General features: G+C 34.0%; 1 protein-coding gene and 2 non-coding genes across 3 annotated transcripts; all 3 read left to right on the top strand.

Annotated features, from left to right (window-relative positions):
* Positions 1 to 526: 526 nt before the first annotated feature.
* TRNAP-UGG (transfer RNA proline (anticodon UGG)) lies at positions 527 to 600 on the top strand. The gene has a single exon. It is a non-coding gene; the product is annotated as a tRNA-Pro (tRNA).
* Positions 601 to 755: 155 nt separating this feature from the next.
* Positions 756 to 829, top strand: TRNAW-CCA (transfer RNA tryptophan (anticodon CCA)). Its single transcript has one exon. It is a non-coding gene; the product is annotated as a tRNA-Trp (tRNA).
* A 6,007-nt stretch (positions 830 to 6,836) lies between these two features.
* Positions 6,837 to 8,397, top strand: LOC141631309 (protein FAR1-RELATED SEQUENCE 5-like). The gene is made up of 2 exons (XM_074443998.1): positions 6,837 to 7,715; positions 8,311 to 8,397. The coding sequence occupies exons 1-2, from the start codon at positions 6,837 to 6,839 to the stop codon at positions 8,395 to 8,397; spliced, it is 966 nt and encodes a 321-aa protein (XP_074300099.1).
* The last annotated feature ends 15,818 nt before the right edge of the window (positions 8,398 to 24,215 follow it).

The following is a 24,215-nucleotide window of genomic DNA, read 5'->3' as shown; positions in this document are numbered from 1 at the left end:
GGCAATTAAAGAAGAAAAGTAGATTCAACTTCACCACAACCTGAGTTCAGACTCGAAGGAAAAAAATAAGGAGGTATTAGTCACAGAAAATGGCTTCTTTCTCTAATCTTCATTACCCCGTTAGCGTGTTAATAACTAGAATGAAAAAAAAAGGAAATGTCAACGCATCGGGGAAAAAGCGATTGATTTCTATTAATAGACCAGCTAAAGAACCAAACCATAGAGTACTTAGTACCGGTGCGACGGAAAGATATGTTTTTAGATCTCGCATTGAAAACCCTCCTTCTTAATCTTAAATTTAAATTTTTTAAAGATAATACAGATCTAATCTATGAGCAGATGTATATATAGATAGTCAAGGATCACTTGGGTTTTTAAACGAAATGCACTAAGTTAAAAAAAAATGGCAAAAAACAAGACATGGACTGGCAAGATAAATCGTGTAATTTTATGGTAAAAAAATAAGGATATGGAAAACAAGACAAGGATTCTTTAGAATTAGACTATTGGAACCAATTGAATTGAAAGGGATGTAGCGCAGCTTGGTAGCGCGTTTGTTTTGGGTACAAAATGTCACGGGTTCAAATCCTGTCATCCCTACCTAATTACTTTTACTCTAAGAAGTAAGGAGGAATTTTTTGAAATTGGACATATGGAATCTCTCGTTTTTTATGACACTCGATATAATCGATATCATATGCATACAGGGCGTAGATAGAGTTTTAGGTTACAAAAAAATCTATTGTGATAAGAAAGCGATCTTAGTTCAGTTCGGTAGAACGTGGGTCTCCAAAACCCGATGTCGTAGGTTCAAATCCTACAGAGCGTGATTCCATTCTTGTTTGAATTCATAAATTATAATTAGACTGAAAAAAATAAACAGGAATATAAAATTGACCCATTTTATCGAATCCATGGGAGGTTAATAAAAATTTTTTTTTAATCAAAAGTCCAACTGATCACCACGTCTGTATTGTAAATATGCAGTTACAAATAATCCCGCCAAAGTAATAGGAATTAGACCTAAAACGATTCCAAATAGAAAAACTTCAATCATTTCAATTCATTTGAAAAAATAAAATAAAGGTAATATCGATCCCTAAATATTAATCGGAATTGCCCAGGAATCTCACTAACCAAAAAATATCAATTGCCAGTTATAAGTTATAAAAGAATCCGGCGGAAAGATTTTGTGAGTTGTTCATTCACTTAATTTCAAATAAGTCGTATCTTGTTCAGACCTATAAATAGAACGGAAGTTATAGTTAAAGCCGCTAGTAAAAAACCGAAATAACTAGTTAGAGTAGGCATGAAGGAACTAAATGGAATATGTTCTTTTTATGCATATGTTTATAAAGTACTTACCTAAGATTATATTTTGTTTTGAGAGGTTTGACGAAAAAAAAAGTATAGTTAAAATTTATATTTTTTATATTTTAATAATAATAAGTTCAATTGAAAGTTTTTAATTCATCAACTATTACATTAAAGAAAGTAAGGGCGGTCTAAAAAAAAAAAAGAAACGGCTTATTGTGACATCTACACATCTCGTGATTTTGAATCAACGGATTTTTTGAAAAACTCTTGAATAAACTAATCTATCTAATAGTAAAAAAATAAGAACTTTGGCATAGAATTTAATTTACAAATGACACTTAAAATTGCTTTCACTATACGGAGAATAAATTGGAAAAATCATTTCGAGTTTGTTCTTTTTTTTAGATAACGCTTTTAAATGAAAATGGAACTCATTAGACTCAGCAATGGAGTTTATCCATCTAAAAAATATTTAGAATAACAAAAAAGCTATTAGATTATGAAATCTTTATTTCGCCCAACTCGATTCTAAGACTAGTAATTGGTTATTATCTTTACCGTTATACGTTTTACATTACTTATAAATATTATATTTATTTATATATATATAGTTAGGTAAAAAACCCTTGGATCTAAAGCAAGAACCAGAATAAAAAAGGATGCATCACAAATATTGATTAATTTGTGTTTTTTTTTGAGGATTTAAAAATTTCTTAAAATTAAACAATTCCCGATAAACTTTTCTATTCTATAAATAAAGGTGAAAAGGAGACTTATACATTTTGCGTCTAATTTAATTGATAGATATAATATTCTTCCGGAATTTTTCACAAATTATTCAACTGTCAGAGTCTCACTTCCCCAGATCCTCGGTTTATAACCTGAAATTGATACAATCATAAAGAAAGACTTTTGTATTTGATAAATTTTATATATAAAAAATTTTTAATGGTGCCTAGTTCCATATGGACAAATAAGAAAAAATGGACAAATAAGAAAAAGGGAAGATAAAAATTATCTCCTACTTCGCTTGCTGTGTCAGAAGAAGGATAGCTATACTGATTCGGTATACTCTAAAGACACCTTTGGTACAATATGGGCAATCTTACAAAGATGTAGATTCTCTGTAAAATAAATGTAAATTTACTGGTTTCATCTTTTACTAATTTGCCTTTAACTGTACAAAAATATGTGGAGCTCAGCATGTCTGGAAGCACAGGAGAACGTTCTTTTGCGGATATTATTACCAGTATTCGATACTGGGTCATTCATAGTATTACTATACCTTCCCTATTCATTGCGGGTTGGTTATTCGTCAGCACAGGTTTAGCTTATGATGTGTTTGGAAGCCCTCGGCCAAATGAATATTTCACAGAGAACCGACAAGGAATTCCATTAATAACAGGCCGTTTTGATTCTTTGGAACAACTCGATGAATTTAGCAGATCCTTTAAGGAGGCACAATGACCATAGATCGAACCTATCAAATTTTTACAGTGCGATGGTTGGCTGTTCACGGACTAGCTGTACCTACCGTTTCTTTTTTGGGATCAATATCCGCAATGCAGTTCATCCAACGATAAACAAAACCGAATTCTAATTATAGAGCTACGACACAATCAAACCCGAATGAACAAAATGTTGAATTGAATCGTACCAGTCTTTACTGGGGATTATTACTTATTTTTGTACTTGCTGTTTTATTTTTCAATTATTTTTTCAGTTAACAATTAAATAAAAAGAACCAAAGCAACATTAAATATATAGAATTAGAATAGAGTTGAAACTCTCTTATCTCATTCGGAAGGCCCTCGTTTCATAATTATCAATGACTATTTATGTCTCTAGCACGACCACTTGATGAAATGTGGAGGGAAGTGGGTTAAATGGCCGATACTACTGGAAGGATTCCTCTTTGGATAATAGGTACTGTAGCTGATATTCTTGTGATCGGTTTAATAGGTATTTTCTTTTATGGTTCATATTCTGGATTGGGCTCATCGCTATAGTAATTGGATGAACCGAAGAATAGATATGAAAGTATAAGAACTCAACGGGACCTTCCTTCCCCCTCGACTTAGACAAACAACGAAGGGGAAGGTCCCATTAAATTAAGAATTAAAATATCATAAATCATAAAAAATACTTTCGTATAAATGAGAAAAGAGCCCCCTTTTTTTTTAGAGATATAGATTTGGTCATTCAGAACATCTATTCCTCGATAGTACGTAATTGACCCTTCGTAAATTGTTCGAAAAAAGGGAATATTTTAATTTAGTCAATGACACAATAGACTATCTATTTTTATAGATTAAATAAACTGCAAGAAGTTTCATTTGTTCAATAAATTTGATTTCCTCAATTTGTCCACTCCTTTAAATTTCAATTATACGTTTACCAATAATAAAAAATCTAAAAAAAGGTTAAATAACGAAAAAAGATAAATTCTTCCTAAGTCTTTGACGAATGTAATCAAGACTCATTACTCATTATTATTTTGACACACGACAAGGCATTTTAAGCTTAAGCATACTTTACTTGTCGTGTGTCGAAGACCGGGAAGGCAAGGAATCCCCCTAGAAAAAATTTTCCTTTCAATTTATCTTTTTTCGTTATATTTTCTGCTTAGGCTAGTATCTAGTCGAATTTTATTCTGGAATAAAAAACTTTTGATCCACTCTATGACATTGAAATATGATATATGATGATAATAGTAACATCATTCCAATTTCGATTGAAAAAGGTGAAAAAGTCAAATAGTTTTCTTCGCGATAGTTATATTATAACTATGTATTATTAAAGTAATAATTTCAGACTTATTGTAAATGTAGACAAAAATATAAATAAACTTTTTAAGAATTTTTTTTTGATCGTCTAAAATTGTCAAAGAATTGTCAATACGAATTATCTTCTTGTTACGATCTTTATGTTCATAAATCCACGAATCTAGAAATTCATTTCGGACAATTGAACTTTCTCAAACTGTTTCTTTTTAAGAACCAAAAAAATTTGTGCCAAAATAACAGATGCAAAGAAGAACAAAAGACCTTGTACGCGGGATCTCGTGAGTACATACATACATATATATATATATATATATATATATATATATATATATATAGGCGGGATCTCGTGAGTTGGGGTCTTATGGTGAGTTGTGAGTTGGGGAAATCAAGGGCTGAGATTAAAAGAAATCAAGGGCTGAGATTAAATGATAAATTAGAAAAAAAAAAGGAAAAACCGAAAAATACAAAAGCAGCTGAAACATAAAACAGAAACTTCATTCAAACAATATTCTCTCTCTCTCTAAATCTCTCTACAAATCAAAAACAGAGAAAGTCAAAAATCAAAATGCCGACTATAACAATCTCATAAAAAACCTAATAGAATTACACAAAATCGTTGATTTTTAGCTGCAATCGAATTACCGGTAATGTAAATTCGTTGATTTTTAGTGTATTCAATCGTATTTTCGGAATTAATGTAAAAAACCTAATTAATGTAAAATTCGTTGATTTTTAGTGTAAATTCGTTGATTTTAATTGAATTTAATACTTGATTTTACTGTTTTCAGGTATAAAAGATGGACAACGAGATCAATAACAATGTTAGCGAAGAAATCAACTCGACAGTAAATATGGAAACAGGTAATCTGCTATTGATTCTTATCTCTTTATCCGCCGTTGTTTATAAATAAATTATTGATTTCTATGTGTTTCTCAATTTGTTATTCGATATTATTGTCTTTGTCGGCTTCTATTAGAGTAGAAAAAGAGAACTCGTTATTCGATATTAATGTACTATTATTAGCCTGAGTGTTTATAAATCAATTATTGATTTCTATGTGTTTCTCATTTGTTATTCGATATTATTGTCTTTGTCGGCTTGTATTACAATAGAAAAAGAGAACTGTTATTCGATATTAATGTACTATTATTGTAACAAGACAAGAACATGATTATATTATTCGATCGTTATTGTGATATTATTGTAATATTATTGTGCTATTATTGTGCAATAGCATGAAAATATATGCCTTGCAAAAGAGTAACATAATAAATACGATTATTATCCGTATGTAATAAAGTAGAATTAGATCTTATTATACGATATTCTTGTACTATTATTGTAAAAGTAGAGAAACATGTTGATATTATTGTCTTGTTATTTCGATATTATGCTACTATTGTTGTGATATTATTGTCTTTGTAACGTGAAAATATACGGTGATAAGAGAGTAGCATAAGATAAACACATTTAGTGTTATTGTGATGTTATTGATTATCGTCTGTTTTCCACCTGCTGTTATCATACTGTTATTGTCACATTACTGCAATTTTGATCTCTCCCCCATGCTACTATTATTGTGATGTTATTGTCATTTTGTTGTCCACTGACTGTACTCATTATATTAATTTACTGTCGTAGATCTTTCTACTGTGTCTATTGTTGAAGATAATGTAGTTTTAACTATTGGGGATTCTTCTAATAACAATATATACACCAGCCCAACCTGTTCAGACGAAGAAAACGATGAGTTTGTTCCAACTCTTCATTACAGCAGTACACCCGATGGGACTGAGCAGTGGGTAAGGATTGTTGAGAGTGATTTTACGCCTAAACGTGGCATGTTCTTTCTTACCTTGGACGATGCAGTACAGTTCTACAGCATATATGCACTGGCTTGCGGATTTGAAGTGAGAAGGTACACAAATGCGCAATATAAGGGAGGCGTCGGCGTCAAATCACCTGTCTCAGAAGATGGGGGTATAGGGATATGAAAAGAAAGCTGCGACTTGAAGCAACAAATCACGAAGTCGGTAATTTGAGTACTGATGAGAGAACAAAGAGCGACGAATTAGACAGCCAAAGAAGCAGGCTCTGACAAGGTGTGGCTGCAAGGTGCACATGAGGTTGAGAACCTGTGAAAAAACAGACGACAGACCGGCTGGGTATATTGTGGATGTCTTTGTAGAGGTTCACAATCACTCTCTTTACTCTGTCAAAAACAGGGAGTTCCAGAAGCTCTCAAGGGACGTCCATGACTACATTAAGAGGACCATTATTGATCATACTAAGCTCAACATAGGTCCAACATTGAGCTTCAGAATTCTCAAGGAATACTCAAATGGTTATCAGAATATCGGTGCCACTTTGCTAGACTTCAAAAACTTCAAACGAAATATCAAGTGTTACATTGGGGATAAGGATGCTAGTATGTTCATTGGGCATTTCAAAATGCTGGCTGAAACAAAGGGGTTCTATTTTGCTTATGATCAGGATGAGAACAAATGCTTGACGAAGGTTATTTGGGCTGATAAGGAAGGATAAACAACTACAAGTTATATGGAGACACGATCTCGTTTGACCCTACTTATGGGACAAACAAATATTTTATGGTGTTTACTCCCTTCACCGGAGTAGACCCCAACAAGAAGACGGTAACTTTTACAGCTGGGTTACTTGACTTCGAGAGTCAGCATTCATTTGAGTGGATTTTTAAAAAATTCCTCGAAGCAATGGGGCAGCAGCAACCTCAATGTGTAATTACAGACCAGTGCCCTGGAATTAAAAAGGCCTGCCCAAATGTCTTCAACCATTCTGTGTACAAGTACTGCATGTGGCATATCATGCAGAAAATGCCTGAGAAAGTGGGAAGGGCAATCTGCAATGATACGAAATTTATGACCGACATAAATGCCGTTGTTTGGGATGTCGACCTCGAGCCAGACGAATTTGAACAGAACTGGAAAACTGTTATTGAAGCCCATGGTATGGAAAGCAACCGGTGGTTGAAGTATGTCTTTGCAATCAGACAAAAGTGGATACCGGCATACTTTCGGGATCTGCCTCTAGGTTGTTTGTTGCGAACAACCCAGAGATCCGAAAGTTCAAACAGCTATTTCAAGCGGTTTGAAAGCCACTTTGGAACCCTCGTCGAGTTCTGGATGAGGTACAATTCCACAATAGAGCAGCAAAGGCATACACAAAGGAGGATGGATAATGCCAATGAGCATAGTATGCTCGAGAAAGTAGGGCCGATGAAGGTAGAGATGCATGTCTCCCTTGTCTACACACATCCTATCTTTGGGGACTTTCAGAATGAAGTCAAACATGCGATATACAGTATGGGGGTCGGGGGGTTGACAACATTAGAGGCAGTGGAGTACCATGACGTTCGTGATGGACTGAAGCACATGAGCTTCCGAGTTGAATTTAACACCAAAACTAGCGAGAGAAAATGTGCATGTAAGCTATTTGAGAGGCATGGCATTGTCTGTCGCCATATACTGTGGGTGTGGAATGGTAGGCAGGTCCACAGGATACCTGACCCTTATGTCCTTGCTCGATGGACAAAAAAATCCTACAGGCCAATTGTCCGAGATGAAAATGGAAAGGTGATAGAAGAGATTGATGAAGCTGACATCAAGAAAGCTGAGATGTCAAAGGTTTGGTTTGAGATTTATGCAACTGTCGGGGTCATGGACAGTTATGCTACGGTTAAACAGATGAAGCAACTGCAGAAAACCCTGACACAGTTCAGGGAGAACATCACAGGACCAATTGAACCGAAAACTAAAACCAGGAAATCGAGGCTCTTCTCGGCATCACAGCTTCAAATGATATTGACCTTCGACCGCCAAACAAGGCCGAGAATAAGGGCAGTGGTAAAAGATTAAGGTCGTCGAAAGAAAAGGCCAAGAGCAAGCCACAAAAGAGGAAGCGAAGATGCGGTAACTGCAAGTAATGGGTGAACCACAACAGTAGAACTTGTAATCTTCCATTTGCTGAAAGTCCCCCTTCTGATGACGATGATGAAGAAGAATCGTAAAGCGAAGAGGTATGAATCGGACTAATACTCTCCTATTATTCTAATGTTATCCTCTTATTCTACTGTTATTCCCCTATTATTCCTGTGTTACTCTGCTATTCTGCTGCTGTTGTGTTATTCTACTGCTATTCTGCTATTAATGTGTTGTTATTTTTGAATAGAAATGGATATTCTTTGTGGAAATAGATAGTGTCTACAATAACAGCAGAGTAGCTGCTAAATTTAGTCTACTGCTATTCTGCTATTAATGTGTTGTTATTCTACTGCTATTAATGTTATTCTACAATTATTCTGCTATTAATGTAGCTGCTAAATACTAAGCAAAAATTGCAGCAATATGAATTAGATGCATGAACTAACAAAAATTGCAGGAATATGTTATCCTCTTATTCTACTGTTATTCCCCAATTATTCCTGTGTTACTCTGCTATTCTGCTGCTTTGTTGTGTTATTCTCCGCTATTCTCGCTATTAATGTGTTGTTATTTTTTAATAGAAAATGGATATTCTTTGTGGAAATGGATAGTGTCTGCAATAACAGCAGAGTAGCTGCTAAATTTAGTCTACTGCTATTCTGCTATTAACGTGTTGTTATTCTACTGCTATTAATGTTATTTTACTGCTATTCTGCTATTAATGTAGCTGCTAAATACTAAGCAAAAATTGCAGCAATATGAATCAGATGCATGAACTAACAAAAATTGCAGGAATATGTTATCCTCTTATTCTACTGTTATTCCCCTATTATTTCTGTGTTACTCTGCTATTCTGCTGTTTGTTGTGTTATTCTCTTTGCTATTCTCGCTATTAATGTGTTGTTATTTTTGAATAGAAAATGGATATTCTTTGTGGAAATGGATAGTGTCTGCAATAACAGCAGAGTAACTGATAAATTTAGTCTACTGTTATTCTGCTATTAATGTGTTGTTATTCTACTGCTATTAATGTTATTCTACTACTATTCTGCTATTAATGTAGCTGCTAAATACTAATCAAAAATTGCAGGAATATGAATCAGATGCATGAACTAACAAAGACAAAAGAGACGCAAAAGACAGCGGCTACGATGAAGACCTCGCCTAAAAATGTCAAAGACTTTTACTATTCGTCATTGTTTGAATTACATTTTAACCTAAAATGTATCTTCTAGATAATAAAGTGAGACCTACATTATATGAGAATTAATACTAGTTACGTTAATTTTTTTTGTTAATATTATCTAACTGTTTTTCACAAACCACCCACAAAAATAAAACTGCAATTACACACTACAATAATAGTTGAATAATAACAGATTAGTAATATTTATAAAAAGCAGTTCCACTTTTCAGTTTTTATTAAAAACAGTTACCTAACCTAATCTAATATAATTACAGGAAAACTGTTTGTATTCCCCAAGCCCCTATAAATACTGCTATTGCGTGGTTTTAAAAAAAAACACACACACACACACACACTGAATAAGTACAGAAAAACTGTTTGTATTCCAGGAAAAACTCTGCATCTCCTCTCGCAAAAAGGTAATTTCTTATCTTTTTTTTTTTTGTTGGTAGACAGATAATTTCTTATCTTTCTATACTTTATTACAGAAAAACTGTTTCTATTCCCCCAAGCCCCTATAAAATTCGCTACTTCGAGTAAAAAAACAAACACACATACACTGAAAAAGTCCATTCCAAAAAAAAACTTTATCTCCTCTGCAAAAAGGTAATTTCTTATCTTTCTATTCTTTATTTTTCTTTGATGTTTATTTTTCTTATCTGTCAACACTATACTCTATGCTGCAGAAAAGGTAATTCTCTTTCTTCTGCTTTGGTTTGCTTTTAATTTGGTTGAAATATTTTAAACATCTTTTTATAATGCAAAAAGTTTCATACTTCCAACGCTGCAGGATGAGTGACGTAACTGACGATAGCCGAAGGTCCCCGACAAGGGAGGAAATCGATGAAGTAAAATGGACGATAGAGTCCCTCACGATAGAGTTGATCGACACAAGGACAAATTTAGAGGCAGCAGAAAACCGTGAAGAGGCCTTAATAAGAGAGGTCGACAGTGTTAAGGCACAGTTGAAGGTTGCTGAACTTCAAAATGAATGTATGTGTAGACAGTTGAAGGAAAAGAAAAATAGGAACTACACGGAAGCCGACATGGACAATCAATTCATTCTTTGGTGTGAATGCTCGAGGAAGTATTACACAAGTCGATATTTCAATCTCTCGGTGATTGGACACCGATTAAAGCCATGGAACTTATGGAAGCATACAAAAACCCTTTTGAGGATGAGTCGGTGGAAGTTGAGAGCACTGTCCAAGGACCGGCGCGCAGGTGTCAGAGAATAGAATAAAGATATAAAAATCTAACGATGATGGGCCAGGGCTGCTGCCTTTAAATATGTTTAAAATATTTATTGCTTTTAAAAAAATGGCTTTAAGATTTTAGATCGTTAATGTTTATTATGTAATTACTATCTTTAACTACTATTTACTACTATGTTTAACTAATGTTGGAATAACAGAAGTCTTTGCCAGAATAATAGTGCAATAAGATAATAATAAGCGCTAATTATGCGAGAATAAATACTGCAATAACAATGAGAATAATGGTAGAATAACGAGTGGAATAAAAAGCGGTCTAAACCACTTTGCTTTTACACTTGACTAAATTTACACTTGGATAAAAATGAATAGTTTTAACAAAATAATCTTTGGACTAACGGTGGAATAACAATGAGAATAAACTAGTCCTTTTGTGGAATAATACTGCAATAACAGTTGAATAAATTACTTGTTATGCGAAATAATAGTGCAATAACAGCAGAATAACGGTGCAATAAGAATAGAATCACAGTTGAGATAAAACAGCCATTGACAGTTGAATAGAAAATGCATATTCTTCGTACAAATTGGATAGTGTTTGTAAACCTTAATTAAACTAATGGAATAACAGCAGAATAAGTGTAGACTAATAGTACAATAACAAAGAGAGTAGCGCTTATTATGCGAGTAATCTTGCAATAACAAAGAATAATGGTAGAATAACACTGGAAAAAACGCAGTCTAAACCACTGCTTTTACACTTGACTAAATTTACACTTGAGTAGAAATGGGATAGTGTTTGTAGAAAACAAAGGTAATAAGAAAGCTTAATTAGACTAAAATAATTGTAGACTAATTTTGCAATAACAGCACAACAAACTGCTCATTATACTGAATAATACTACAATAACAGCAGAATAACAGTGGGATTAGAGTAAAAATGGATGGTGTTTGAAAAAAGTACAAGTAATATGAAAACTCAATTAAGTTAGAGTACACACTGGAATAACACTAGAATAATACGGGAATAACAACACAATAAACTAATAATTATACAGAATAACAGTGCAATAACAGCACACTAATTGTTTAACAACACAGTTTACACTAACTTAGTCTGACTTCCCTGGATACACAACATTCAAAGGTACTGCATTCATGACGATGCCGACTCTTCACTACCAAAGCCAGATGATTGGGGTTGCACTTCGGGTTGCACTTCTGACAACTTGTTCCTTGCTGCCGCCAAACCCAACGTCTTCGGCCTTTCAGTCTCACAAGCCGTCACTTTGTCAAGAACTACTTGCCTATAAAGATTAATATCCGCCACCTGGGCCCTGTAAACACCGCCCGTCACACCCTGGGAAGCCGACATTTCAACACGGAAGCTTCGACGAGCAATCTTGCTGTGAAGATTGAACTCAAACACGCTTCCACCATATTCCGCCATCGTGTACAGCAAGAAACACCCCGACACTGAATTCAGCAGTTCCTTCTTTTTCCATTTAAAAGGCACATCAACGATTTCGAAATTGCGGCAATCTTCAGACTTCAAAACATTATGACCCTCCATAAAAACATACATATAGTTTGCCACAATCTCGGCCAATCTTCTGTAATCGGCTATTTGCTTGGGATCGTGAGTCATGTTGTCCAAAATATCAATCGATTCATTCATAAAGTTGATGCAGAAACAAGAGTAGTGATCATTGTACAGAATCGGCACAAACACAAGGTCGGAGTTCAGACGACATCTTCCATTGCAGGAATCGAAAAACACATTCCGAATGCCAATGACTTCTTACCCGGACCGTCAAGAGGACTTGAGGAATCAAAGTTCTCTAAGAGTGAATAAAGAGGATCCTTCAAAACAGAAAGCATAAACAACCAAAAATAGTGCACAAGTGTTAACTTTATATCAATACTTGTGAGTCAATCTGTAGGTAATAACGCAAAATAGCAAAGGAAAAATCAAAATACCATATGACGAACTCCGAAAAACATTGAGCATGGTTCTGAACGTTCCTCAAACTCCAACGAATTCAAAAGAATCGACCAAACATCAACTACTCTTGTTGTCATCATAGCAGCTGCATCTAAAATGGAAACAATATCCCCCCTGTCCAAAAACACGCCGACGTCGTTGTTGTACAACACTAATATCTCACTGCATTCACAAAAAAATAACATATGATGAGAACAGTGGGATTACGGTGGTATAACAACGAAAGTAACATTCAATAATGAGAACAATAACAGCGGAATAATAGTGGTATAACAGCATAATAACAAAAGGGAATTAACAGTGGGATTACAGTGGACTAACAGCGGAATAATAGTGGTATAACAGTAGAATAACAGTTCAATAACAGCAGAATAACAAAAGGACCTAACAGTGGAATTAGACGACTTACTAGGTTGACAAAATAATAGCATAATAACAGGAGATTAACAGCAGACTAACGGTGGGAAACAGAAAAACTAACTGAACAGCAACACCACAATCAAAGAAATGAAAATTAACACATACTCTTCTTTCAACTGAGCGTCTTCACGAAGAACAAAGTCCACCACTTGCTTCCGCACCTTCCGCATCTTAGAGAACTGTTTTTTGTTCTTTCAAAACAAATCCGACACCGCAACAAACCTACTGTGCTCTGGCCCGCAATCCATAGAGCAACCCAGCCCGTCGTCTGCCTTACCCCTTTTACGACTACCCAAAGCCGACTTTGGACTCACGGTGCTATCCACACCCCTGCTTCCCACTTGACGGCTGGCAGTAGGGTGTTTCTAGAGAATTTAGTCTTTGTCAATGACAGTAGGAGAAGCGATGGGCTCGACAACAGGCTACGTCGTCTTAACCTTCTTACCAACGGTTTTCACCCTGCCAGAACCACGACGTTTCTGACCGCTTTGAGAAGCCCTCTTTTCCGCATCCTCAATACGCCGTTTCTCTTCAAGCACACGGATGGTTTCCTTTCTCGTCTTGTTCAACTCCTCCAAAATTTTCAACACATCTTCCCTGGACTGGTTCATATCAGACAGCACCAACAAGGCAACGATCTCAGCACGGTAAAGGGCTCTTGAATCAGAATTACCCAAGTCACAATCAAAAACTGTTCCATGGTAAAAGAGCATGTGCAACATCGTATATACACCGTGGTCCAAATTTTCAATCGCAGCGGTTTGCCAGGTAAAAGGGACGTTGACAATTTTATAATCTTTAACCTCCCCACCTCGGGTAACTCCTTTGTGGACCAGGAAATCAGACATCAAGTTCACCTTTTTAAAAAAAAAGGAAAAAGAAAACATAATTACTAACAATACTTAAACAAACTAGGCTAAACACCAAGAGAAAATTAAACACAATAAATGACTTACAGCAGTTTGACAATACACCAAACGTACACACGCCTGTTGATCATCAGCAAACATCACCTCTTGAAATACATTATCGAGATATTCAACCCTCTTCGCAATGAAATTGATGCACAAACAGCTAAAGTGCTCATGCAAAAGAATTGGAATGAAAATCTGGGAAAATATTTGGCCAAAAAAAATTGTTACTAATTATGTGGTTCTTTTAAAAGCGTAAACACAAATGAGAATAACAACGAGTAATAGTAGACTAACAGTAGAATAGTAGTAGAAAACACACAAAGTACAGAAAACATACCATATCAGAAGTAAGATCACACTCTCTCTTGTTGTTATTGACAAAGACAGTAAATGACAATATGACTTCCGCACATAAATCACTCCTGGAAGCCTTATCATCTTCCGACGGCATACAAAGTCGCCGCAATGGATACTAAACAAAAAATGGAGAAAAGAGTTGAAACATGATGCAAACATGAAAAATAAATTAAAAGAAAAGATAAGATAGAATAACTAACCGTTGCACCCATCCCAAAGAAAAGTCGACTTGGACTTCCTCTTATAAAAGTATCATTAAGAAAGAGGGACCACCAGTCCACAACACCAAGCATTATCATTGTATCTGGAACCACCGATTCCATATCCTCTCGATTAAGGTAACTGTTCACACCCCAAGTGACAAGATTCTCGCTTCAAAACCGAATAAACAGGCAAAATAAGAGTCACATGAATATATTTTTGAAGAACAAAAAGCAGTATAATATATTAAACAGAAAGCCGAAATTTTTTACAATAAAAACAAGCTCTTACCCTTGCGAAATGTTATGATCATTCAAGAAGCAGTAGTCTACAACCTCTTTCCGCTTCAATAGCATTGGGTTGAAAACATGTCCCATCGTTATCATTGATTTTGACAGGACAACTAGCTGAGGATCCACAGGACCACAATCATAGGTGCATCCGAAATTCTGAGGCACAACAGACAACAGTAGCTCCTCATGTGCAGCAGAGTGCAGCAAATAACTTGTACAGATAGTAGGAGCATTCAACCCAACAACGCCATTGTCCTCTCGGACAGCCTCACCACATTATTTATCAGATTTAGGCACGTCCTCCAACACAACCTCGGAATCCTGTTTATCAGATTTATCTATCTCAGACGCAGCCCCAAGCAACAAGTCTGCATGACAAGACATCACCACATCCGCTACCTCCTCTTCTGCAGTCACGAATGCTTCACTGCCAATTTGAGTGGAATGCTGAGTGTCATTACGCAATGGAATGTCAGCACCGGTATCCGTCACCTCCGTCTCAGGCAAACAAGCATCAGTCTTTGGAGTTTGAGTTTCTTGAACCTATACCGGTGTACACTCAATATTATTAGGCACGTCCTTTGGCGGATTATCAACAAGATAGTCTTCAACTTGAATGTTAACGTCCTCCACATCATTGTTAACATCCTCCACGTCAATGGTAATATCCCCAACATCAACTACTTTCTCACCGACATTAGCTGGCTCTCCATAACGAAACTGAATGTCAGCACAGATATCTGTCGTAATAGAATCTAAACCGAGTGGTGACAATTGTGGAGTCCCCACCTTTGCACTTTGTTGAATGACGGGACTATGTTCAACACCCTTCTTTTCAGCTACACTCTTCTTTTCAGCTATAGTCGGCCGCACATCCAAATGACCGACACACTCCTCATAAAATTGAGAAAACAGGTTAAATGATGGGGGTTCAATGATGACATCTTCATGTCTAGATTTTTTGGAAGCTGGTTCTTCAGGAACAGTTGATCGCGATTTATTTGCCGCTTGCATAGCCAATACATGCTTTACCCGTTCGTCCAGCTCACGGATAACTTGATCCGTGAAGAAAGATGGGATGGCAACCAAATTCTCTGACCCTTCACAACCAACTTTTTCTCGATTGGTTGTGCTTTCTTTAGCAGCTCGTCGGGTTACTTGGTGAGCAACTTAGCAAAGCAGGTGCTTGACGATTTCTTTGGGTCTTCTTCATCATCTTCGACTTTATAAGTTCCGCCCGTTCCAAGTATCGGCGGCATAAAATCTGAGAGTCCCTCTCATTAAGCAGTATAAGTTGATGAACATCCTGTCAACATAAAATCCCAAAATTTTACTTAAAACAGTACAATAATAGTAGAATAACAGAGGAATAATAGTACACTAACAACAAAATAGATAACAGTGGATTAATAGTAGAATGACAGTGCAGTAATAAAATAACAAAGGAATAACAGTACACTAACAGCAGAATAAATAATAGTGAAGTAGTAGTATAATAACAGTAGCATAATAGTGGAGTAACTTGATTGGAAGGAAAAATTAGAGTAACAAAGTGGAATGACAAAGAGGAAAACCGAGGAATAACAAAGTGGAATAATCGTAAAATAATAGCAGAGTATGACTAATGCTTAAAGACAATAACATAATAACATTTTAGAATGATTCGTTTTAAAACAATCAAACAGGTGCTTACGTCGACACCGCGGATGTACTTGCTCATCCGTAAGAATATCATCAGGTAGATCCAGCACAAGACATCGACGTTGAGTACGTTGACCAGAGCCAACGATGTTTGGACGAGACAATGGGAAAGCAACGTCTGAACGCTCCCCAGTGCCCAGAGCACCAGCAGCTGCCTCACGCTGCAACCTCTCATTGAAAGACTTAAAACACCAATGTTTAATGAGCGGCAGCTCATTATTCACCTGATCACCGCTAAATAAATAACGGTGAAAATAGGTGATAGTCAACAGCACTACACTACAACGAATATTTTTCCTCCCGATAAGGGCTTCACGCACAGAAGTAACCAAGTCTGAGAAGACAAACTGACACCAATTAACTTCCTTGATCCTAGAAACATCTTCCACAGCGCTTAGAAGTCTAAGATCAAGCACATAACCCGACACAGGAGCAAGGAAACACGACATGGCAAGCAGAACAAAAGTCTTCTTAAACTCATCATCCGCAACCAAAGACTCTAGCAGGGTTTCCTGAACTTTGTTAAGTGGTATCCCACTTTTGTTATTGGCGATACCATACTTCTCACGCCAAGCACGCTTCAAAGCTTCGCCATCATCGTCTGAGAACAGGAAACCCAAGTAATAACCAAATCCAATTTTGGACCAGAATTTGGTAAACCAAACACATCGTGCACATCATCTGCAGTCAACTCGAACTTCCGTTTCAGATATTTCAAAATACTTCCCACTCCTAAAAGCATATATAAACTCCCAGAACATGGTATGGGGGAGGGAAGAAAGCATTAAACTCAAGTAAACCCCCGAATCTCATTTCCCTAACAGCCTCCTTCTGCTCCTCGGTGAGGGCTTCAATAACTTTGAAAAGAAAAGCGGCCGACAAAGACTAACAAATGGATCGGACTTTGTGCACACAAAGGGGAAAAAATATACAATGCATTAAAACATTTAAGATAACATAAGCAAAAGCAAAGAGAATAATAGCAAAATAACGGAGAGCATAAATAAATAACACGAAAAGTAACATATTAATAGCAAAATAATGAAAAATAAAAGTAGAATAAATGATAGTACATACACTGGGTTATTTCTGCAAAGCAACTCCACTCGAGGTTGGTTGCTACTTACCACAATTCCCTTCTCATGCTTAACTTTGCCAACCAACTTACTACTAGTCTTTGGTGGACTAGACGACAACTTCGCAAGTTGGGTCTCGGCCTTTCGTTTGACTTTTTTAGTGGGTGGTTCGATTGTACATATTTCTTGACTACGAGTACTCCTTCTCCGAGAAGCAGTGCTCTTTGATGGAGATGTGACAGGGGATTTGGATGGAGACGGACCGGGGAGAATTTGATGATGACGGTTGAGTAGACTTTGATGAAGCGGTGGATTTGATTCTTAACTTCATTTTTTGTTTGTACTATCCAGAAAATAAAGATAAGGATCACTTTCAATGATAAATAGGTATTTGACTAGACTTTTTAATAATGACGCCAGAATGAGACTACCGTAACAGCAAAATAACAGAACACTAATAATTAGTAAAACTAATAACAGCAGTGAAAACACAAAAAAAACATGATGGAAGTGTAAACAAAAACACGAAAGAGAATCAAAAGAAAGCCTCTTTGAATAAAGAGTCAAAGACAGTTTCAAAATTACATACGGCCTACATAAGCCTTCATAAAAACAAAATAACGTACTAAATTACAGCCAGAGACGGTTTCGAATTACATAAAACCCAAAATACATTCTATCCGAGGAAGAACCAAAATGTACTTCCAAAAATACAGGACATAACGTAAAAAGTCAGTCAACGTCAACAACATCGACTGACTTGTAATACAATTCGTGAGCAAGATCATAAGCAGCAGGATAATCCCTGAGTGAGTCAAAGTACTCGTGAATTAGCCTGATCCGTTCAGATACAGGTCCATTAAGGATCTTGTCATAATCGTATATATACTGGCAAGCATGCAACACCGCCTTTGCTGGCTCACTTGCAAGCATATAGCACTTGCATCGTTTGGAAACTACTTTCGAGCCCCTTGACAAAATCTTAAAACCTTGACTGTGACTTGTTGTTAGAACTTTCATATATTCGGCGTGAACACCGGGCGCACTTTTATGAAATAGGAACATTTGTGACCATTTCTTACAAACAAGAGACATATTGCTCTTGTCCAAAGTAGTCTCTACATAATCGAAAACTCTTTCCATTAGGTCCTGGCTATTTAAAACTGCCGACATTGATTGATTACGACGACGAACTCGTACATTAACTTCAAAGCACTTCTTACTCTCATCTTCCAATAACCATCCCAATTTTTTTTTCTTTTCAGTAGCGAACTCTCTAGCAAATAACAATTTATCTTCATTCACTATATTTATTGCCCATCCCTAACAAACTAAGTCCATTAGTGATGCTGAAACCTACAAACAAACAAAGCCAAACAAACAAAACCACTAAAATAACAGCAGAATAACAGAAAAAGAATAACAGAAAATTAAACACAGGAAAAACACTACAATGACAACAAGAGTAACGCTGCAATGACACCATAGGACCAGTATAACAACGGAATAACAGAAGTACTGAAAAGTGAAGACAACACGAACAAACACAAAAACCCTAGAAAAACACATTAAACAATTAAAACATGACAAATAACTTGACAACAAACTAAGCGATAGAATAATAGCGGAATAACACAAAAACTAAAGTCTGTAGAGAACAATAGTAAAGTTCTCAACACAACGCGTCAGCTAGAACATGCAAATCACTTCAAAACTATAGAAAACTGCAGAAACGACTAAGAACATGCAAATCAGTTCAGGAAAAATCAGAAACTCAAAAATGCAGCATAATATTACAATGAAAAAACTGCATAAACGCAATAACGATATTAAAGTACTCGATTAAGTAAACCTAGCGATAATTAAACTGAAAAACGAATAAAAAAGCATACAAAAGCATGAAATAAAACAACATAACAAAATAAAAGAGGAAAATTACATGAAATTACCTTCAATCGGAAGGAAGATGATGAACGGCGAAGAGAAAACGGGAGAAAAAAACGAAGGAGACGAACAGTTGAAGAAGAATAACACAATAATAATAGCAGATAGAGGAACGCTTGCAGTTGTGATGATTATATTAACGGTTTTGCAGTAATGTGGAATATTAATTAGAGAGAGAAACAGTTAGAGAGTAAATGAGGGAAAGAAGAGAGAGAGAGAAAAAGAAAAAAAAAGAGAAAATAAACTAAATAACAATGCTTTTATATAACAACTAAGATTGATCTTGGCTACTCATCTCTAATTTAAACTAATGGCTGAGATTCACGCAACTCACAACTCACCATAAGAACCAAAAACACCAAATCCAATATATATATATATATATATATATATATATATATATATATATATATATATATATATATATATATATATATATATATATATTTGACATTTTTTTATTTGTTTAATTTTTTATTTTGTGGTGGGGGCTGCCGACAGTGGTAGTGGTGGTGAGTTGGACCGTTGTTGGTGTTAGGCCGGGATAGAAGGACGTCAGGTGGTGGTGTTAATTTTTTGTTTTCATATTTAGTATTTCTACATCGACTTGTTTTATAATTTTTAAAATCTCGTGTTTTGGATCTAGTTATGAAAATAAAAATTATGAAAATAAAATTCGTGTTGTGTGTTCAAGGCTTTTCATTATTATTACTATTTGTTTTATTTGTTTTGTGTGTCACGATTCAGATGATCTACTTTTCGGATTTTTTTTTTTTTTTGTTTTTCAGATTTGGTGTTATTATGAGTATATTGTGATGTTTAACTTTTAGATTTGGTTTTTATTTTTGGGTGTTGGGAGTCTCCTTTTTAAATCTATATTTTTATAGATTTTTTTTTTTTTGGTTTTGGGAGTCTCATTTCAGATATAAATTTATATATATAAATATATATATATTTTGTTGTGTCAAATCTCTTGTTTTAAATTACAGTTTTCTCTAATAAAATTACATTTTTCTCTATTAAAGTTGCACTTATGTCTATTAAAATTACATTTCTCTCTATTTTTAAAATTTCAGTTTTCTCTATTAAAGTTACACTTTTCTCTATTAAAGTTACACTTTTCTTTGTTCAAGTTACATTTTTCTCTATTATTAAAGTTACACTTATCTCTATTAAAGTTACAGTTTTCTCTATTAAAGTTACAGTTTTCTCTATTAAAGTTACAGTTTTCTCTATTAAAGTTACACTTATCTATATTAAAATTACAGTTCTTTCTATTAAAGTTACACTTTTCTCCTTTAAAATTACACTTATCTCCATTAAAGTTACATTTATCTCTATTATTAAAGTTACACTTTTCTCTATTAAAGTTACACTTTTTTCTGTTAAAGTTACATTTTTCTCTATTATTAAAGTTACACTTTTCTCCATTAAAATTACACTTTTATCCATTAAAATTACACTTATCTCCATTAAAGTTACATTTATCTCTATTAAGGTTACCCTCTCAATGACTAAAGTTATACTCTCAATGGACTAAAATTACACACTCAAAGGACTAAAGTTACACTCTCAATGGACTAAAGATACACTTTTAATATGGACTAAAGATACACTCTTAGTGGACTAAAGTTACATTTTTAATATGGACTAAAGATACACTTTCAATGTACTAAAATTACAATTTAATTGACTAGAATTACACTTTAATGGACAAAAGTTACACTTCTAAAAGACTAAAGTTACACTTATAAGTCACTCAATTTACAATGAGTTGTGTTAAAATTTGAAAATAATATTTCTCAAAATCACTCGAAAAAACTAAAGTTATACTCGTAAAACGCAAAATTTGTCGTAAACTTGACATAAAATTTCAAATTTCAAAATAATATCCGTCAAAACCGCTTTTTTTTTTTTTGTTAAAGTTACACTCGTAGACTTGTAAAACGAAAAAATTGTCGTAAACTTGCTTCAAAATTTCAAATTTCAAAATAATATCCGTCAAAACCGTTTTTTTTTGTTAAAGTTACACTTTCTTTTGTTAAAGTTACGCTTGTAAAACAGTAAAAATGTTATAAAATTTGTATAAACTTTCTCTAAAAAAAAATTGTATAAACTTGAAAGTATAAGAAGACAAAAGATAGTGTTAATTGTGTATAATAATCAATTAGTAAATGTATAATTAAAGCTAGAGAAATTGGAATTAATTAGTGTATAGGAAACTAATTAGTGTTAAGTGTATTTCTTGCTTTCAATCTCAACTATCCATATTGGATGATCCAAGAGATGTAGCGAGGACTTAGGGACTCAAAATATATGTGGGACTTATAAGAACTTCACACACACACACACACACACACACACACACACACACACACACACACACACACACACACACACACACACACACACACACACACACACACACACACACACACACACACACACACACACACACACACACACACACACACACACACACACACACACACACACACATATATATATATATATATATAGAGAGAGAGAGAGAAGGGATCAACTAAGTCCCTTATATCTTACAAGTCCATAAGTCTTAATGTAGGCTGTTGGATGGAGGGATGAGATTTCATCTCAATGAATGGCCACAAATGAATCTCCTCTAAATACCTCCATAACTTAATCATCCCATTCACTAATCATTCATTCATCTTTCATTAATTCATTATCACAATCATCTCCTCCTCTCTCTACATCTCACTTTTCTCTCCTCTATAAAAAAGCCCAAAAAAACCAAATCCCAAAAAACCAAATCCCAAAAAACCAAAACCCAAATAAATCACCCAACTCCTCTCTTCCTAATTCACCACCACCCACCCACCACCCAACCCGACACCACCCCACGACCCACAACCACCGCCGCCGGTTTTTTTTTTTCGTTTTGATGTTTATTTTTTATGTTTTGAGTTGTTTTTTTCATTCGTTATTTTTGTTGTGTTTTATTTTGTTTATTTTCTTTTAGTTGTCTTTTATTTTGTTTATTCTTGTCTTTTTATCTATTTTCTCAATTCTTGCTTTTTTTTACATTTTTTTCTTAATATTTTGGGTTTTCAAATCTCGTTTTTATTTTGTAAAATTCTTTTATTTTGATCTTAGATCTACAAAAATAAATCTCATATAATAAGTTAATTTTAATCTTTTGAAAAAATAACCTTATTATCTCGTTTTGTGGTGGTAGTTTGGTGGTGATTGTTAAAGTTATACAAAAATGGACTAAAGTTATACAAAAATGGACTAAAGTTATACAGAAATAGACTAAAGTTATACAAATATGGACTAAAGTTATACAAATATGGACTAAATTCATATAAACAGTACTTATATAAATTCCAATTAATTTATCGAAAATGACTAAAGTTATACAAAAATGGACTAAAGTTATACAAATATTGACTAAACGTATAACTCCACTCAGTAAATGTATAACTTCTACTAAGTAAATGTATAACTCTAGTAACGATATGAGTAACTTCTACTCAACGAAGGTATAACTCTAGTAGGAATGTGTGTAACTTCTATGAAAGTATAACTTTTGTTTTCTCATTTCTCTTTGTTGACAAAAGAAAAAAAATATAAGTATAACAACAAAAAAATAACAAATAAAAACCAACAATACAAATATATAAGTACTGTTTGTATGAATTTAGTCAAAAATTGTGCAACTTTAGTCCATTTTTGTATAACTTTAGTCCTTATTTGTATAACTTTAGTCCATATTTGTATAACTTTAGTCTATTTTTGTATAACTTTTACTCATTTTCGATAAATTAGTTGGAATTTATATAATTTTATGTAACTTTAGTCCAATTTTTTGTATAACTTTAGTCCAAATTTGAATTGATATAAGTACTGTTTGTATAAATTTAGTCCATATTTGTATAACTGTAGTTAATTTTTGTATAACTTTAGTCTTTATTTGTATAACTTTAGTCCATATTTGTATAACTTTAGTCCGTTTTTGTAAACTTTAGTCCATATTTGTATAACTTTAGTCTTTTTTGTATAACTTTTAGTCATTTTCGATAAATTAGTTGGAATTTATATAATTTTATGTAACTTTAGTCCAATTTTTTGTATAACTTTAGTCCAAATCGTATAACTTTAGTCCAAAAGCGTATAACTTTAGTCCAAAATCGTATAACTCTAGTCCAAAATAAAGAAAATTATGTAACTTTAGGAATATAAATTCAGATTTGAACCAACACATAAGAAGATGATAGTAAAGTTACACATATCAAAATGTAATATAAGACATATTTGAAATAAAAAAATATAAAATATGTAAATAACAACACACAACAAAATATTATAAATTGTATAACTTTAATGTTTGAAGGGTATAACATTAGTCGTAAATAGTATAATTTTAATGTTTGAAGGGTATAACTTTAGTCGTAAATAGTATAATTTTAATGTTTGAAGGGTTTAACTTTAGTCGTAAATAGTATAACTTTAATGTTTAAGGGTATAACTTTAGTCGTAAATAGTATAACTTTTATAAAAACCAACCACGACTTCACCATCAACAAATATTAAATTTGAAAAAATTAAATAACAACCACGACTTCACCATCAATGACCAACAAAAATTTAAAAACCAAATAACAATAACAAAATAAAGTAAATCTGACAAAAACACTAAAAAAAAAACAAAAAAACAAAATAACAACGACGACAATAACAAAAAAAACCAAATAACCAAATAACAATAACAAAAAAAACCAAATAACTTTAGTCGTAAATAGTATAACTTTAATATGGCAAGAGTATAACTTTAGTCATAAAAACAATTAAGGAAATAC

The sequence above is a fragment of the Silene latifolia genome, chromosome Y (genome assembly GCF_048544455.1).
Source record: "Silene latifolia isolate original U9 population chromosome Y, ASM4854445v1, whole genome shotgun sequence".
NCBI classification, from domain to species: domain Eukaryota; kingdom Viridiplantae; phylum Streptophyta; class Magnoliopsida; order Caryophyllales; family Caryophyllaceae; genus Silene; species Silene latifolia.
Note: the sequence above shows the minus strand (reverse complement) of the source record. Positions and strands in the feature narration are given on the sequence as shown.

Excerpts from the sequence above, each read along its gene's own strand:
- LOC141631309 (XM_074443998.1), top strand. The coding sequence starts at position 6,837 with ATGGGGCAGCAGCAACCTCAATGTGTAATTACAGACCAGTGCCCTGGA. Across the intron at positions 7,716-8,310 it reads TCCGAGATGAAAATGGAAAG|AAATGGATATTCTTTGTGGA; the intron begins GTGATAGAAGAG and ends ATTTTTGAATAG.